This window comes from Callithrix jacchus, chromosome 17 (assembly GCF_049354715.1).
Source record: "Callithrix jacchus isolate 240 chromosome 17, calJac240_pri, whole genome shotgun sequence".
Classification (NCBI taxonomy): domain Eukaryota; kingdom Metazoa; phylum Chordata; class Mammalia; order Primates; family Cebidae; genus Callithrix; species Callithrix jacchus.
Window position 1 is genome coordinate 68951353 of NC_133518.1, and position 18109 is coordinate 68969461.

At 37.9% G+C, this 18109-nt stretch overlaps 1 protein-coding gene across 6 annotated transcripts in view; it reads right to left on the reverse strand.

The window, feature by feature from the left end:
- Positions 1 to 4669: 4669 nt before the first annotated feature.
- GADL1 (glutamate decarboxylase like 1) overlaps positions 4670 to 18109 on the reverse strand; it is a 287535-nt gene continuing 274095 nt past the window's right edge. For all 6 annotated transcript variants that reach the window (XM_035278805.3, XM_035278806.3, XM_035278807.3 and 3 more), the window contains one exon: positions 4670 to 6748. In XM_035278805.3, the coding sequence (XP_035134696.1) occupies positions 6575 to 6748 (174 nt within the window). In that variant the 3' untranslated portion in view covers positions 4670 to 6574. The remainder of the gene's footprint in view (positions 6749 to 18109) is intronic.

Here is an 18109-nt window from a genome sequence, read left to right on the forward strand (position 1 = left end):
TGAGAAACAAAGCAATGGCCAAGTACTCAGGAAATAATTATTCTCATTTCCACTGTGGTTCCTGTTTAAATTTCTTGGTATATGCACTCAAAGAGCCCTTTATACTGCTATCCTCCAGCGTTAGTGGCAAAAAGCAGAAAGGAAAATTCTTGAATTCTGGCTTCAGAAAGACGTCAGGGCAGTATGATGTAATCATTGCCTTCTAAGACCAAATGGGTTTTTAATGGCCTTGACTTTCCACATAGCTATACCAACATGACGAAGTTAAGATCCTCAGCTCTGGGGTGAGGTGGGTTTAGATTTGACTCTTGAATCTATAACTTTTGAGCTTGATAATGTTAAGAAATTTTCCTAAACTGAGCCTCAGTTTAAGTTTCCTCATTTATAAATTGAGGATAATAATAACTACTAATAACTCACAGGGTATTACGAGAAGGAAGGAAGTGCATGTAGTGTAGCTGGCCTAGTACTTGATGTATAGTATGGACTTGATAAATATTAGCTGTTGCTCTAATCATCCTTGGATTCCTGCAGTAGAGGATTCTCAAGCTTGTAGAATTTTGGCCATAAGAAATGCCATGCCTGCAAAATTAGAGAGTTAAGAAAACAGGAAACCTATACTGTGTTTCTACTGTACTTCACCCCCACACCCAAACGCACCCCCAACCCCATAGGACTATACTTTAAGGATCTGAGTGTCCAGCGCTTCATTTGACTAATCTAATGCCCATAGAGAAGAAGTGGAAAACAGAATGAAGACTGAGAGCTCACAGTTTTTCTCCCCTTGTGACTTAAATTTAACCTGGGGTTATTTTTGCATCATTAGGTGAGTTTTCCCTTAAAAGCGAGTCAAGAGTGCTTTTATTGCACTGTTGCTACTGAACTGTGGTCCCTAAAGCTAAGAGATTGATGAAGAGGGAACTCCTTTCTGAATCCAGTTGGATTAAGTGATTTAATCCATTTTTTCTTGAGTTAAATGATATAAAATAAATCCTGCAAACATTTGAACAAATCAAACAAGTTCAACTTGGTTAAAATAAATTTCCACATGATCAAACTAGCTTACTTAGAATGTGCTCAAAACAGAGAGACATAAAAATTACTTCAAACTGCAGTTAGGCCAGTTCAACTTAGCTTAGGCTACTTCGGACTAGTGTAAATCAAAAGGAATCAAACTGGTCCTGAAGAGCTTAATTTGAGTCTGTTTTTTTCCTGTTCAAAACTGGCTCTAATTGAGTCAAGGGGATTGAGACATTTCAAGTTGTATTAGGTAAGCATGAACCAGGCAAGCTGGCTCTGATCAGCTAGGATGAGACAAATTGAACTCTAAACAGTTTAATTGGAATCAAGCTTTCTCAGTCTAGGTTAATTTCTGTACTGACTGGAAAAACAAAACATTGCTTTAAGAACTGGTGTCCCACCATGCTTGTGTCATGGTGGCAAAGACAGTGAGTTGACTGCCAGTGTCCATTCTCATAGTTTTCTTGATTACTAACGGAACTACTTATGTGGTTGTGGACGTCAGTGTGTCTCGCTAAAACAAAGCAAAAAACAAACAAAAAGCTACATTTTCTAGTCTCCCCTAAAAAGCAATGTGGCAAATGGAGCAGACACTGAAAAATAAATTTCTTCTTATTTCTTGTGCCTGAATTGTGGAAGAAATGGCTGGAAGAAATGGCTGGAACCACAGAGTTGCAACCATGAGTAAAACATGGTGACCTCATTCATCTCCATGAATTAAGGATAGCAGAATAAAAATATATAAGGATCCTGGGTCCCTGATAACATATTGAAGGTACCATCCACTGTTTCCAAAGCTGTCAGTTCTCCTTCCAAATCTCCTAGGCACTTACCAGTCCTACTGAAGACTTTAGCTTCAAGCATCTGTACTCTCTGTCCAAAGGATTCCTGCCACAGGACCCGTGGTGGGGACTGCCAGAGAGCTACTGCCCCTGGGATCAGTTATCAACCAATTTATCAACCAATGGATTAACACCCGTTCTTCCCAACCCTCAGATGGGACATTCCAAGGTATATTCTATACCCTTTCCCAAATGTAGTGGGTAGGATTAAGCTTCTGTTGCTCAGCACTAATTTGCTCACTAAAAATCACTACTGATTCTCTTCCCTTTCCTGTCTCACCTTACCACTTTCAGAACAGTGTTTTCCGGCACCACCAAACGAATAGGCTACTTGCTCTAAAATCTTTGTTTCATGCCTGCCTGTGAGGTTACCAAATGTAAGACCATCTCTGAATCGTCTGTCTTCGAACTTCTTTTGAATTAGGAAACATAAACCCATTTAATTAAATCAGAATTATTTGAGCATTCTCTTATTTGCTGCTAAACCTCATCATATCTGATTCATTTAGCAGTGTAATAATTTCTTAAGCTTAAAATCTCTTTGTTATTACTAGATTTTTTTCCAGGGAAGAGCAACTACTAAAAACTGAAAACCAGAAGAGGAATTTTAAAGCCTTTGGATTTAATAAGGACTGATAAGCACTAAAATAAATACTGAAAATTATATTCTAAATGTTTACTTTTAGCAAATACAATTTCAACAAGTAAATGGCTTCTGCATTGCTGACTAGTAAGTTTCAGTTCTTACTTGACTCATCCACAGCTTTTGACAGAGTCGGTCCCTTCCTCCTTTCTGAAAAATGTTTCTTTAATTGGCCCGTGGGCAACCACTTTCTCTTGGCTTTCCTTCTGCCTCATTGGCTGCTCCCTTCCAGTCTCCTTTGCTGGTTTTCCCTCATCTCGAGCTGGTATTCCCAGACTCAATCCTTGGCCCGTCTCTCCTTTTTATCCACAAGCATGCTCTACATGATATCATTCGATCCCATCATTTGAAATAGCACCCCTAGGTTGATGGATCTCAAATTTACATCTTCATCCCCAACTTCTCCCCTGAAGTTGACACTCATAACTAATCATGTATAGTCCATCTGTGGTTGGCTGGCTTTTAGACAGCTCAAATTTCACATGGCCCAAACCAGGCAAAACCACTCTTATTGCAAACTTCAACTCAGTAAATGGCAACTCCTTTCTAATGGTTGCCCAGGCCAAAAGCATATGAAACTAGCCACAATTCCTCATTTCTCTTTCAATGATCCACTCCGTAGCCAACCCTATCAACTCTACCTTTTTTTTTTTTTTTTGAGACGGAGTTTTGCTCTTGTTACCCAGGCTGGAGTGCAATGGCACGATCTCGACTCACCGCAACCTCCGCCTCCTGGGTTCAGGCAATTCTCCTGCCTCAGCCTCCTGAGTAGCTGGGATTACAGGCATGCGCCACCATGCCCAGCTAATTTTTTTTTGTATTTTTAGTAGAGACAGGGTTTCACTATGTTGACCAGGATGGTCTCGATCTCTTGACCTCATGATCCACCAGCCTCGGCCTCCCAAAGTGCTGGGATTATAGGCTTGAGCCACCGCGCCCGGCCCTCAACTCTACCTTTCATTGCTTCCAGAATCTGACCCCTTTTCACCATAAGTCCACCAACATGTTAACATGAACTACCATTATTTCGTGCTTGAACTCCTTAAACTGCTTCCTGTTTTAGTTCCGAGTCTACCCTTTCCCCACGAACACTTAATTCTCTAGGCAGTAATCAGTGTGATCTTGATTCAAATATAAGTTGAATTACATCAATACCCTGTTCAGATTTTCCACTGTATATTCATCTGACTCTAACCCTTTACCTACAGAAAAGCCTTTACCTACAGACCCGAGAGTCACCAACTCCCAGACACTGTTTATATTCATCTAACTCTAACCCTTTACCTGCAGAAACCTGACTCCTAGACACTTTTTTACTTCATCATTTACCACTCACTGTCATTCACTTGGCTTCAGCCAGACTCACCTCCATGTTGATGCTTGGGTATGTACCCTGAATGCCTCTGACTTAACCTCACCCTCTATTTGGAAGATCTTCTCACCAGCCACCCTCATGCCTCCCTTCCTCACTTCCTGGAAGTCTCCACTCAAATGTTACCTGAACAGAGTCCACAACTAACCAACTTTTCTACCATAGCACGGCCCACCACTCTCTCCCTTCCACACTCTATCCCTTTACTCTGTTTTTCTTCAGAATATTTATCACCACCTGACTTGTTATATATTTATGTGTCGTCTGTCTCCATTAGGATGAAAAGGTTAGAAGAGACAGGACTTTGTCTATTGTATTCACAAGACTAGAATATAACAGGTACACTATAAGTGTTTTAATGAAAGAACAAATGCATCATAGTCATACTTTTATCAAAAAATTATTTTTGATTTGGTCAAATACCTGATTATTATGGTATATTTGAATATTTCAAGAAAAAAATTATGGAATTTTCAAAATTTCTGGTAGCAGTTTTGTTTTTCATTGATAAGGAGCTGCCCTCTCTCAAAAAAAGGCACAGCAGGAGTTAAGCTGCGGCTGAGATCCCCATGGCTTACCTAGTCATTAAGAAAGACTAAACAGTAGAGTCCACCGTTTGCTATAATCGCTTTTTCCATTTTATTCAAGATGTTAAACTAAAATACAGACAGCTTTCAGCCTACTTTTTCAGTCAGTAAGCTAAAAGGCCAACCAAGTCCAGTTCAATTCTAAAATGTATTGGTACAATCCAGTAAGGAATTGTACGAGGAAAGAAAAGGCAACAACACTAAATATAGTTATGTTCCTTTTTGTTTAATGAAACCCAAATCGTTGCAAACATTAATTTTAGATATATTTTATGGAGATATTAAAACAAAAAGGCAAGAAGAAATGTAAAATAAACACACACACAAATAGGTTGCACCTGAGAATCTGAAGTAATCCAGAGAAAGATGTAATATTCTTTGACCAATAGAGATACTGAGAAACCAGGCACACTAAAATGAAAACAAGCAATAAAAGCAAATAGTCCTCAAAATTTAAATGACATGAGTTAGCAGTGGAGTATGAAAAGGTTATTGAACATGCTAAGTCTAATACCTTAACACTCTTCAGTCATTCATCTTCTAATGCACAGCTTTAATTAATCATAACCTTATCTTGGTGAACTCTACACCCACACCTATGAATTCTGTCAATTTCTTAGTGAAATAAAACTCTCCTAGAAATCTAGGACCAGTGTCAGAGTTAGAATTAAATTCACCCACTCACAGGAGAAATGGAGGAAGTGTTTCCACTGAAAGGCTACTGATTCCCAGATTCTCTCATCTAAACCCTTAAGAAGCTATATTGACATTTCCAAGCTTAGAAAAGGGAATGTTGTACAACCCTGGACTTCATTCTGTTTATTCCCTATGAGGCATGGAGCAAGATAAGAAACAATCTCCTCAAGCTAAAAGAGGAACACAGAAACAAATATGTGTGTGTGTGTGTGTGTGTGTGTGTGTGTATATATACATATATATGTATATATATCACAGAAACATATATATATATATATTTCCCAAATTTGTTCCCAAATTTTTTTTAACTAAAAAGCACCCCAGTTCAGGTATCTTGAATAAAGAAAATTAGTCACAGATGAAAACAAAAAAAGCCTTCCAGTGTCTACCAAGCAAAAACTAATATGGATATTATGTGCAGTTTTATTTTGAAGACTAACAGCTTATTAATTTATTAATAGAACCTCTATTTTTCTTTCAGTTATTGTGCTTTGAATTACATATATATATATAAAATGTCCATCCTTGGCTAATGACACAAATGACATTGGGAAGTGAATTAGGACTATTGATCATTGACTGAAAGGGCCATACTATGAAGTGTTTGCCTTTTATTCTAATCTCTAACTGAGAAAAGAATAGAATAATGTTTACTTTTGAGATAAACTTTCAGCCTGCATAAAACATACATCTTTATGAAGTAAACATCTTATATAGTTTCTCTCTTTAAAAATAGCTTTGACATGCTTCTGATGTCCTTAAATATTTGTGCTCCAGATGCCATAGTTATATTTTTCAAAGAGTGGCTCAGGGGCTTCTGAAATATTAGATATCCCTTTGCTGGCATAACATTAGTGAGTATTAGATCATTACAAGGTTTTCCTCAAACCAGTGTTTCTCGGATTTTACTGTGCATCAGAATTCCCTGAAGGGCTTGTTAAAACGCAAAATACTAGGCTTCTCCCCCAGAGTTTCTGATCCAGTTGGTCTGGGGAAAGCCTGAGAATCTGCATTTTTAACAAGTTCCCAGGAGGTACTTTGATGCTGATATTCCAGGGACCACACTTTGAGAAATAGCGCTTTAAACTGTTAGTTTATAAGTTCTTTAAACAGCAATGTAAGCTTAGAATCCAGAACCCACATGGCGCTTCTTAAACTGTCTTCAGAGCTGTGTTCCGGGGACATTCCTTGAGAAAATCATTTTTTTTTTTAACATTCTTTTAGCAACAGTAATGCCAAGGCAGCTAGAGAGTCTTTAATATTCTTTGCTTAGCTTTTTGGTTTTGCTGGACCTGGACTGGTAAATTTCCTATTTCTCATCAGAAGGGCTGCAATCTGCTATGTATCTCCAAGATGTTCTGGATGTAAACTCTCCCAGGACAGGATCTATGCCTCTGGGGGACCAAAGCCACAACTACATGTCTCTACCCAGTAAGTCTATCTCATCCAGGAGGAAGTCCATGTCCTCCCGGCTCACTTGCGGGCTGATCACCACCTGGCGGAAGAAGTTGACCTTTCCCCTGTGCGGCTGGTAGCCCAGCATCAAGCTTCCCTTCTTCATCATCCTCTCTTTAATGGCTGGGGCCACCTGTGTGGGGAGAAAAGGGGAGGAGGGTGAAAGACCATAACACCAAGGCATTTCAACAGCATCTTCACCAGCCATTTGACATTTACTGGGAATCCACTGGTGTGGATCCCGTTCTCATGCACACAAAGTTGACACTAATAATAATTTATGGAGGACTTATGACATATGAGTACTGATTCAAGTGCTTTGGACATATTAATTAATCTTCAGAATAACCGTGAAGAAGATACAACTACTATGCCCATTTATGGTAGAGAAAACAGGCACATGGAGATTAAATAAATATCTCAAGGTCCCAGACATTTTCTCCCTAAGCCCATACTCTTAAGTGTAAATCATTATTCAATGCTGCCTTGTTAAAAACAAATCAGGTGTCCACAGGGATTACAGTCTCATTCCCAAATTTGTCTTAACTAAAAATCGCCCCAGTTCAGGTATCTTGAATAAAGAAAGTTAGTCATAGATGGAAAAAGAAAAGAAAAGAAAATCTTCCTGCTGTCTACCAAGAAAAAATGTGGATATTATGTGCATTTCTATTTTTGAAGACTAACAGTTTATTACTTAATTAATAGAACCTATATTTTTCATCAATTATTGTGCTTTGAAAATTTAGGGCTAAGGTTCCTAGAAAAAAATGAAAGTTAGATATTATTCTCACATATGAAATATAAACACTGTCTCTAATTCAGAGACGTAAATGCGGTAATAACATAGGAAGCCCATATTTTAAAGATCTGTAGCTGACATGAGACGTACAGGCCCTGATAATCCAGATACACAGATTTTTCTAAACGTTTAATGTTTGAAGAAACTAGTCTAATTTAAGAACCATATGGGAAAATCTCAGTAGTATGACCACCAAAGAGCTAAGTTTATAAACTTTCAAAATAATGACGTTCATTTTTTATATACTAAGTTAAAATATTAAGAATGCACATTTACTATCTTGGAAATACAAGCAAAGTTTTTCCATTTGAATTTTACTTTAAGTCTGAAAACTTTTTGAGTGTGTCCTATGAGAATATATGGAAAGAGAAGATGAGTTTCTATGTTTGCCTTCTAAGGAAGATGAGACTTACTTCTCCAGAAAGGAGGAATGCATATAGAAAGAACACCAGGCAGGGTGTGCTTTTAAACTCCTTAGGTGAGGGTCATGAATCTTGGTTCCCATGAGTTCTCTCTCTCATAGTGTGACAATCCCAACCCACTCCAGTTTTTGAACATACCCACATTTTGTCAGCAAGTCACACTACTTCATATGACACTCACCACAATCTTAATCTGCTCCAAAACTGATGGAAGAATTGAGTGTGTTAGACCTCTGAAGATATTATGTGTTGGGCTTAACCACAGACACTTCTCAAGGGATGTTTTAGGGTAATTTGAACTCAATACATTTTTTTCCATATGTGCTCATTTTAGAATATAGGCCTCACAAAACATGGACTATACAGTGCCTACAATAACAAAACAAACACCCTATTGAGCAAAATCACATTACCGTTGTAGCAAAAGATTGGAAGTTTCTTACAATATAACAATATACGGAAAGAAAATATATGGGTGTAAAGAAAAAGTGTAGAAAAAGATGATGTTGGAGGTCAAGTTAGTGAAAAAAGCCTGGGCCACAAGGTTCTATACATTTCTGGATGTGTGTGACATATTTTTTTTTTTTTTTGAGACGGAGTTTCACTCTTGTTACCCAGGCTGGAGTGCAATGGCGCAATCTCGGCTTACCGCAACCTCCGCCTCCTGGGTTCAAGCAATTCTCCTGCCTCAGCCTCCCGAGTAGCTGGGACTACAGGCACGCGCCACCATGCCCAGCTAATTTTTGTATTTTTAGTAGAGACGGGGTTTCACCATGTTGACCAGGATGGTCTCGATCTCTTGACCTCGTGATCCACCCGCCTCGGCCTCCCAAAGTGTGTGACATATTTTATTCTGAGCTTTCTACAGTTTAGAAAAAGGTAATTAAACAACAGCCTCCATTCACTTAAAAAGAGTGACAAATGTCCAGTTGATGCCGAAAGCTGGAAGCCAGGCAGTTAACTCTCTACCATACTCATGCACAGCTGCTTGAAATCCATGGATTTGTATGCATTGGATGAGTTTTCTTCCAAATCCATTTATGCAAGTAGTATTTGTCATTAGAACTGTAAAATCTAGTAAAATAATATGTAAGACAAAGATAGATGAATGCCAAAAAAGTGATTTGTACAAAAACTAAGTTGAGTTTTTTGGAAAGAGCAGACGAAGGGGGATGGCGAAGCATCATGGTGGTCACATTAGGTGGGGTGAGAGAACTGTAAAAGCTTTTGAGAATCCAGACTGATGTGTGTTGAGATCACCACACAGGTGTGTGAGTACTTACTCCACTTGAAGAAAGCCGAGCTGCCTGAGATAGGTGATTCTCAAAGAACGTAGTTTATGCAAGAACAGCGAAGGGTCCTCTGGTCATCAGACCTCTCCTTAAGAAAAGCTTCACTTGCTTTTGAAAAGTATTTGGAAATCCTCACTAGATGGAAAAAACCTTTCCATCAAAAGATACTGATGTACAAATATAACATTAAAAATTTAAATACAAATATACAAAGATTAAATGGGAAAATATTCCACATCATGTATGCATTACATTATTTTCTAAGAGTATTTGCTTTAACTGACTAATCCTCCTCACCCTAGGTAGGAGGGCTTCTCATGCGTATGGAGATATAAATGGGGCTTCATGCATAAGCCTGGGGGTGCGTGGGCATGTGTATATACACATTAATGTGCACACTCACATATAATTTAAACCTCTAACCCACCATACTATACTGCTCACAAAATCTCTCTCGCCACAGGGCAAGGGAGAACCATGCTTTGACTTAGGTTCATGATGAAAGTACATTTGTTTTTAATTCAAAGAACAAGTGGCCTTCAGAATGTAAACTGTGAGAAAAAGACAATAATACTACCAGTGCTAAATCAAGATTACAAAGACCTGGTCTACATTCATCAAATGTCTGGCCAGAAGGGCCGCAAATGATCACTTTTGGAGCTTACAGCTTGCGGTTCTGTGGTTGTTGTTTTTGAAATCAAAATTCTCTTCATATTCATCTCCATCGTCCTCCAGGTACCCAGATGTAACTGGCTCTGGCTTATAGCCGATTTTAAATTCAAAACACGCATGTTCTTGGCTCAGGCCTAATTTGCATAGTCTATTCCTGTTTACTTTTCAATACTTCTATTTTTTCTTCTAAAATGGGTTTTTATGCCTTATCTTTGGAGAGCATTAGAATTTTGATTCTAGCACATAATGTATCTGAGGCTCACATGAGGCAATTATTAAAATGAATCTGTCACGTTTGTATTTCTTGTGAGGAAGCCAGAAATATTTTCTAACGCGAACAAGAAAGGTAAAGGAAGAGGGCACCTCGGATGTTTTAATATAAAGATACTTTGGATGTTTAAATTCTTGCTCTTATGTAAAGCACATGAATGAATTTCCATGGGCAAAATGCAGGGAATGAAAACTAAACTTCTAGGACAAATTTTGTTACTGACTTTCTGAGATTACAAAGACATAACTAAATATATGACTCAGAGAACTAGCTAAGCAAAGGTTTGACAGTACAACACACTTTTATTTATGAGTCTATAAACTATAAGATTAATTCCTAGAGGTATTTACCACCAGGCAGAAAAGGAAGGGCTCCCTCGTCTATGAACACTTCATGGGAAAGAGAGTAATAAGCAACACCAAAGCTGATATTCATCAAATCTCTATCACAAACTATTCTGCTGGTAGTCGTCGTTTTTAACAAATATTTTACCAGTTCTTTACAATTTGCAATGTTCTTTCACATGTCTGAGTCCCATAAACTCAAATTAAGGCTTATTTGGAAGGAATCTACATTTTGGCAATTTAGGGATGGACCAAGCACGTTCCCACTAACAGTGAGCTTATCACCTTTGTGCTTAAAAAAAAAAATCAACCATTTTCTATTTATGAAGCATCAGGCATAATCCAGTGCTAGGTAATTTGGATATTCCTTTTCGCTGATCACAGCAGAGAAACAGTCCCAATCTGACAGGATGGCATGGTCACAGGAGAAGGAAAATATGCATGAACTAAATGTAGGTATCTAAATATCACTCCTAAATAGGGCACACATAGAGGAAAGCAATTTGGCCAGAGTGAGATTGCTTTCCAGCTCTCAATTATTTTACCGCTGTGTTTCCTTCAAATTGTAAATCAAATTCTTCCCTTGTGCCTCAGGGTACTGGTGTCTGCATCTTAAATGGAGGAAGATCCTGACATTTCTATTTGGATCAACAGTGACTTAATCTACACATTTCTGTAGAATTTCTGTCTCCCCGCCCCCACCCTTAAATTATGTTCCATCAACAGTTTAGTCATTTAAATAGAGTTTTGTTGTCACATCGCTGTAGCACGAAATAGGATTTGATATGTAAAAGTTGCTTAAACTCAAGGAAAAATAAAATAAAATGACCTTCTTTCTGACCAAGTACAGCAATTTGATAAAAAGCTTCTGACCATGCATCATTGTTGCCTTTGATTAAAATAAAATGATAATTTCTATAAAATGACATTTCTTCTTAAGAGCAGATTCAGTGTTTAACAAGAACAGTTTTAAAAAAATACGAAGTATTTTTCAGGGCAGGGTATGGTGGCTCACACCTGTAATCCCAGCCATTTGGGAGGCCAACACGGATGGATCACTTGAGGCCAGGAGTTTGCGACCAGCATGAGCAACATGGTGAAACGCCGTCTCTACTAAAAATACAAAAATTAGCTGGGCGTGGTGCTGCATGTTTGTAATCCCAGCTTCTCAGGAGGCGGAGGCATGGGAATCATCTGAATCTGGGAGGCAGAGATTGCAGTGAGCCAATATCACGCCACTGCACTCCAGCCTGGGTGATGGAGTGAAATAAAAAATATAATAAGATACAAAGAGTTTTTCAAACTCTGTTGGAAAGGATCAGTTTTTTCTCCAATGCATTATAAACTAATACTTTTGTAAAATACAATAAAAATCAATTACCAGCAAAATGAAATAAAAATACAAGCCCAATTTTCTTCATTCTTAAGTTCAGTAGTAAAGTTAATTTGTTAAGGTGGCTATAAAAGTTTCTAGATGGAAACTGAGGATTTCCATAAATTTCTTATTGCAGACTGGTAACACAGATGGGTTGGGATTGCTGCTGGGGCTTTCTTCCAGTGCAGTTTTTCTGGAACAATCACAAAAACTCATTTGCTTTCTACTTTCCTCCCACATAATCCAGGTTCCCAATATGTCCCACTTTCTGTGTCAACTTGAGGAGGGTTTTGCTGAGTGGGATATTGAAATCTAGTTCATGGAAAAAGCTGGCATGCAATGTTCATGCTTGTACCTGGCACCCAAAACTATCACTGTGACTTATATACCTCCTTCCCTCATAAAGTCATCTTTTTCTTTCTTTTCTTTCTTTTTCTCTTGCTTGCTTTTCTTTTCCTTCCTCCCTTCCCCCTTCCCTCCTTTCTGCCTTCCTTCCTTCCTTCATTCCCCCTTCCCTCCTTCCCTTTTTCTTTCTTTCTCCCTCTCCCTCTTTCTTTTTCTTTCTTTCCTTCTTTCTTTTTCTTTCTCTTTCTCTCTCTTTCTCTTTCTTTTTTTGTAGTTTGGGGTCATCTTAGATTTTCTGAGGCCAGGTGGAAATACACCGTGTATCAAGGCAGGGGCCAGAATTCAAGGCATGAACAGCATCAAGGGGAGAACTTAAGTGAGAGGATTTCAGTCCAAGAGAAGCATTAACATGTCAAGACAATTCAGACTTTGATGGGCTTTCCATGTGCCTCCCCCTTCTAGGAGGGTGCACCAATGCAGTGGTAATCTAGAAGGCAGAGTTTTCCCTGCCTCACTCTACTCAGGAGAAAGTAGCCACAATCCTCAAAGGCTGAAGCTGATTAACTATCTGAAGAAAAGCCAACCTAGAGAGTCTTGAATGCCAGCTATTGCAGATGTGAAAAATTAGACATGTGAGAAGGCATGAAATTCCTTTATTTGCTTATTAATTTTTCTGGTATTTATCTTCATAACTAAAGCATTATGGTTGGCAGTGAATGTAAGGTCATCAGAACCATGGTAGATCACAAAGTCTCATATAGATTTACATCTCTGTTTTCCTTTTAGTTGCAATTTTTGTTTAAGTATATTCTTCAGTGGAAAAGTGGATTTCATCTGTTTCTGTTGATAAAAGAGCTCAACAATGTGTCTCATACAAGTACTTCTTAAAATCTAATGAACATTCTTATCTCTGAACTTCATATCTGACCATAAATATGAACTGAATTATTCTGCCTGTAAGCATGAACTGAATTTTCCTTTACATGTGCAGCTCACAACATGTAGAGATGAAATGGGTTTCAGATTTGGCTAAATATATATCCTCCAGTGTGTAACCTCCATGTTAGCCAGGACGGTTGTTACTGAATGAACAGCTGTTGACAGAAAGCATTTCCTTATGGTCTAAACATGTGATAGTGTGAAAAGGAAAGTGATTGTTTTAGTCTTAAAGAAAAAGTTTTTCGTGGTAATGGTTAGCTTTACATCTTTACCATGTACTAAGTGGAATGTCTCACCAAATTAAAAAAAAAAATGCTAGCCCACAATATAGAAGCTTTTTTATTTGTATATCCAAATATGTCTGCGTAATTTGTCTCTTGTCCCAAATGAGACAACCTACGTATCAGACATTTGCCCTTCCAACACAGCTTTTGTCCATAGCCATAAACTGCAGAAATTTTGATTATCCTTCGTCACATAGTCTATTTCCACCCCCGTTAAGGAAGAAACTATTTGCCAAAACAAGTACTTAGCACCTTCATATTTCTTAGAACACCTGACAACTTAAGAGAGGAAAATAACAGCTTTCTTAGTTTGTGTTCAGGTACCATCTAAATCGCTCCATTGTTTTTTCTTCCTAATTTAGTCTTAGGTAAAATGATCTTATTTCTCGTTTTTTTCATCAAGTTACACATTTTCCTTTTGGAATAGATAAACAGCAAGAGTGCTGCCCTTTGTTGAAAACTAGTTGATCGATGCAGCAAAGGAAACAAAATCTCCCATTGCATTGTGTAGAAAGGGTCACACTCCGCAATTTAACCTTCTGGGCAATTGTTTGGTAATGAAGAATTTAGAACATTTTTCTTAAAATTCCAAATCAAATGAAATTATTGCAAATATTTTTTTTCTCCTTCTTTAAATTGGTGTTTTGGCTGTATAGTCTTAATGAAAAAAGAAATGTGAATGTTGACAGCAACTTTATTCAAAGCAACACAAATGTGCTCAAAGTACAGAATGGATAAACAAACTGTGGTATATCTATACAATGGAATACTATGCAGCAATCAAGAGGAATAAACTACCAACACAACATGGATGAATCTCTAATGGATTATGCTAAATGAAAGAAGCCAGACTCAAAGACTACCTTCCAAATGTTTCCATTTATGAGGCATTCTGGAAAAGGCAGAATCAAATGGCTAGAGAAGAAATGAGTAGTTGCCAGGACTTGGGCTGAGGGGAAAGGTGACTACAGGTCCTAGGGAATTTTGTGCCTCAGTGCACTGGTGTCTGCATCTTAAATGGAGGAAGATCCTGACATTTCTATTTGGATAAACAGTGACATAATCTACACATTTCTGTAGAATTTCTGTCTCCCCCCCACCCTTAAGTTATGTTCCATCAACGATTTAGTCATTTAGAGTTTTCTTGTCAAATCGCTGTAGCACAAAATAGGATTTGATATGTAAATGTTGCTTTAACCCAAGGAAGAATAAAATAAAATGACTTTCTTTCTGACCAAGTACAGCAATTTGATAAAAACCTTCTGACCATGCATCATTGTTGCCTTTGATTAAAATAAAATGATAATGTCCGTAAAATGACATTTCTTCTTAAGAGCAGATTCAGTGCTTAACAAGAACAGTTTTAAAAAAATACAAAGTGTGTTTCAGGGCTGGGTATGGTGTCTCACACCTGTAATCCCAGCCATTTGGGAGGCCAATGCGGGCGGATCACTTGAGGCCAGGAGTTTGAGACCAGCATGAGCAACATGGTGAAATGCCGTCTCTACTAAAAATACAAAAATTAGCTGGGCGTGGTGCTGTATGTTTGTAATTCCAGCTTTTCAGGAGGCTGAGTGGAATAATGGGAACTGCATGGGTCAAGGATTTTGGGGGACTCTGCCACACATCAGATAGACATATTTAAATGTATCCAACATACTTATTAACTATAATTCTTGTGTAACTATAGAAGATTTCAGTTGAGTTGTGATTGACTGAGTTAACATAATCTTTATTATGTTTCATTTTTTAGTTTTCCTTCTCCATTTTGGATCCATTGTTAAAACTAGCAAGTATTTTAATGTGGCCCTACTGAATTCTATGCCCTCCATGCTTATTTTGCCTGATGATTAAATAAATGAACCCTGTTCACACTAGTGTGATCAAATATCCACTTTGCTCAGGAGAGATCCACTTTATACCTCTTCCTGTAATTATCAATAAATAACCTCTCTTTTCACGGCCATAAGCGTCCCAGTTCAGATGATAAACTTTATGGATTAGACTGACCATGTATAGACCAACAGACTAGCTTAGACTGACTTGCAACCCAATTCCTAAAATTCTCTGTGACTTTGGGCCAATATTTAGTCCCTCTGGGAATAATCTTTCTCTTCCATTCAGAGCTGATAATCCTTTGCAGGGTCCTTAGGTGGAATAAGTGAAATAATGAGAACTCAGTGAGTATAGTGCTTGGCATGTCAGGCACTCAGTAATGGGAAGTAATATTATTTATTTCTTAAAATAAATTTGTTTTTAATCAATTTACACTCACCTGTGGACTTTAATTACATTATTTCATTATCTTTTGAGACATGAACATTTGCAAGTGCTACAAAAAACCTGTCATAATTCATTTTCTCCCCAAAGTGTCTAAACTCTATTTAAATATTTGTGAGCGAGGCTACAAGATTGAAGTTTCAAAATTAAATATTGCACCTCGTGTATGCCATTAATCTTCTATTTAAATTCCAAGATTTTTTCGAACGTTGATAAACTTGTGTTTTTCCTTTAAAAAGTAACATAGTCATTGATAATCTTGGCAGATTTTTTGGAGGGAAGTTTTCATTAAAAAATACGGGCAGGGATGACTTTTTGTCATCTAGAAATTTCTATCTGTTGTATAAGTTGTTAGAATACAAAAACATTTTATAAGTTAAAAAAAGTTACCTTTTCTTGGACCCATGAGAAGGCCATATACTTAAAATTCATGAGCTTGTTTTCAGCATTGTGCATTCTCCTTGTGCTTTCTTGTCATTTATGTCTTTATCAAAGAAGGGTTGAAGAATACTATTTTGTATTTCCCAAACGTACATGAAAATACAAGTCACCTAGATCCAGGCCCCAATCAGAGCAGCTAAGTTTGAATTTCAGTCGGATAAGCCTCGTGGTCTGTATATTTACCAGGCAACCCAAATGCTTTATTTCGTAATGTAAGTTTGGGAAATATTCATGAATTATGGCCTCTTACTTAGGACTTTGGGAGAGGCAATGGTGAGGTTGGAGGTGAGAGATGGTGAGAGGAGTTTAGAAAAGGAAAAGCAATTTTGACAGAAGAGAGGAGAGGAAATTGAGAATTTCCTTTTCTTGCATTGCTTATGTCGATTTTGTAATAAAACAAACCAGCAACCTTCAAAGAAGTTGTTAGCCAACTTTTTCGTTAATCATAAAACCCAATAATGTGTTTAAAATAGTTAACCATGGCCCAGGAAACAGTGAGCCTCTTAGTTTTGATTGCTCGAAGAATCAATTATTCTCTCTTAATATATTTTCTGCCTTTTTTTTTAACTGTCTAACCCTTACTCATTTCCCCTGATACCTTCCCTAATCCATAATTTAGAGGTAAAACGCATTAGTATAAGTCTCTCAAGCTTAAATTATGTAAAATCGGTGGTCTATAGCCCATGAAATCATATGCATCTAAGATCATTTTAGCTTGGCAGAAATGAAGAAATAAGCCATACTTTGATTGGACATACCATTTTCAAATATGAACTTTTACCCTTATTTTACTCCTGGGTATATCTGAAAATCAGATATGCACAAAGTAAAAAAAAAAAAAATGCCTTATTCATGTTCTTTCCAACACAGCTGAGCAAAGCCACAGATACAGAGTTTAGAAACCCCAAAAGCCAACACAGTGAGCTTCACATTTGGTGTTTACAACGTAGCGACGACGATGACAGCAATTCAGATAAACCTAATGTCAGTCGTATATTCAAGGCAGCTGAAATGAACAGTCATAAAAACAAACCAAACTGAACTGAAAGCTTTAGCTGAAGAATGGACACAATAAACATTTTATACACTCTATAAAGCAAAAGCTTAATACTCAATTGTGCCTCAGCAGCCATCTGGGCTAATAGCTCCCGAGTAACCGGTGTGGTCCAAGTCCCAAATTTCCTCCTATGTTGGGAGACCCCTGTACTACTCCCTAAATGCAGTTATTCAGTAGGTACCAGAGGTGGTACCAACTCCCCTGGGGCATTCGGAATCATGGCAAAGCATTTTGGTTGGTTGCAACGACTGTGGAGTGCTACCTGCAGTTAGTGTCCCATGGTTAAGGGTCCCAGACACCTCACAATGCTGAAAATAAATCTGCACAAGGAAGAATCATGTTATTCAAAATGCCAGTAGCGCCTCTGTTGAGAAACCCTTTTAAACCCCCATAATCCCCCTCGACACCTCTACACTTTTTCTTGACACCTTCTGAGACCTTTCAGTTTCTCTGAGGAGTCATGAACCTTGCTTTGGCCCAGAGCAAAGTAAATGGCATCTTAAGTGGCTTAAAGGTATGTTCATGTTGTTTTCCAAGGATTAGTAACATATTCAGTGAGTATCACTCCATCTGAGAGGAGAGAATGAATACAATTCCAGGTTCCTCTTAGGTTTGATGGGCAGTGGTCCAATATTTCTGAAGATTGTGTCTGTCCATTTTAGCAGAAACACAGTGCTTTAGTTCCAGCACTTCTGCCTATTACAATAAGTGGGTCATATTCATGAGTTTTTAGCCACACAGATGCCACATTCACACCTTACCCACACACTTAGTGAGATGAGGAGCACCTGAAATACACTCTATAGCAGATGAAAATTATGACTCATTTTCTCATGGGTTTTCTTGGGGCAACTTTCTTTGAGAATCCTATTACTTTTCAATCTTTGGCATTGGGAAATTAGCAGCTAAAATTTTGTCTTTTGATTTATTCCACTCTAACTAGCTGCTGACAGCCAATGAGGCTCTTCTGGGC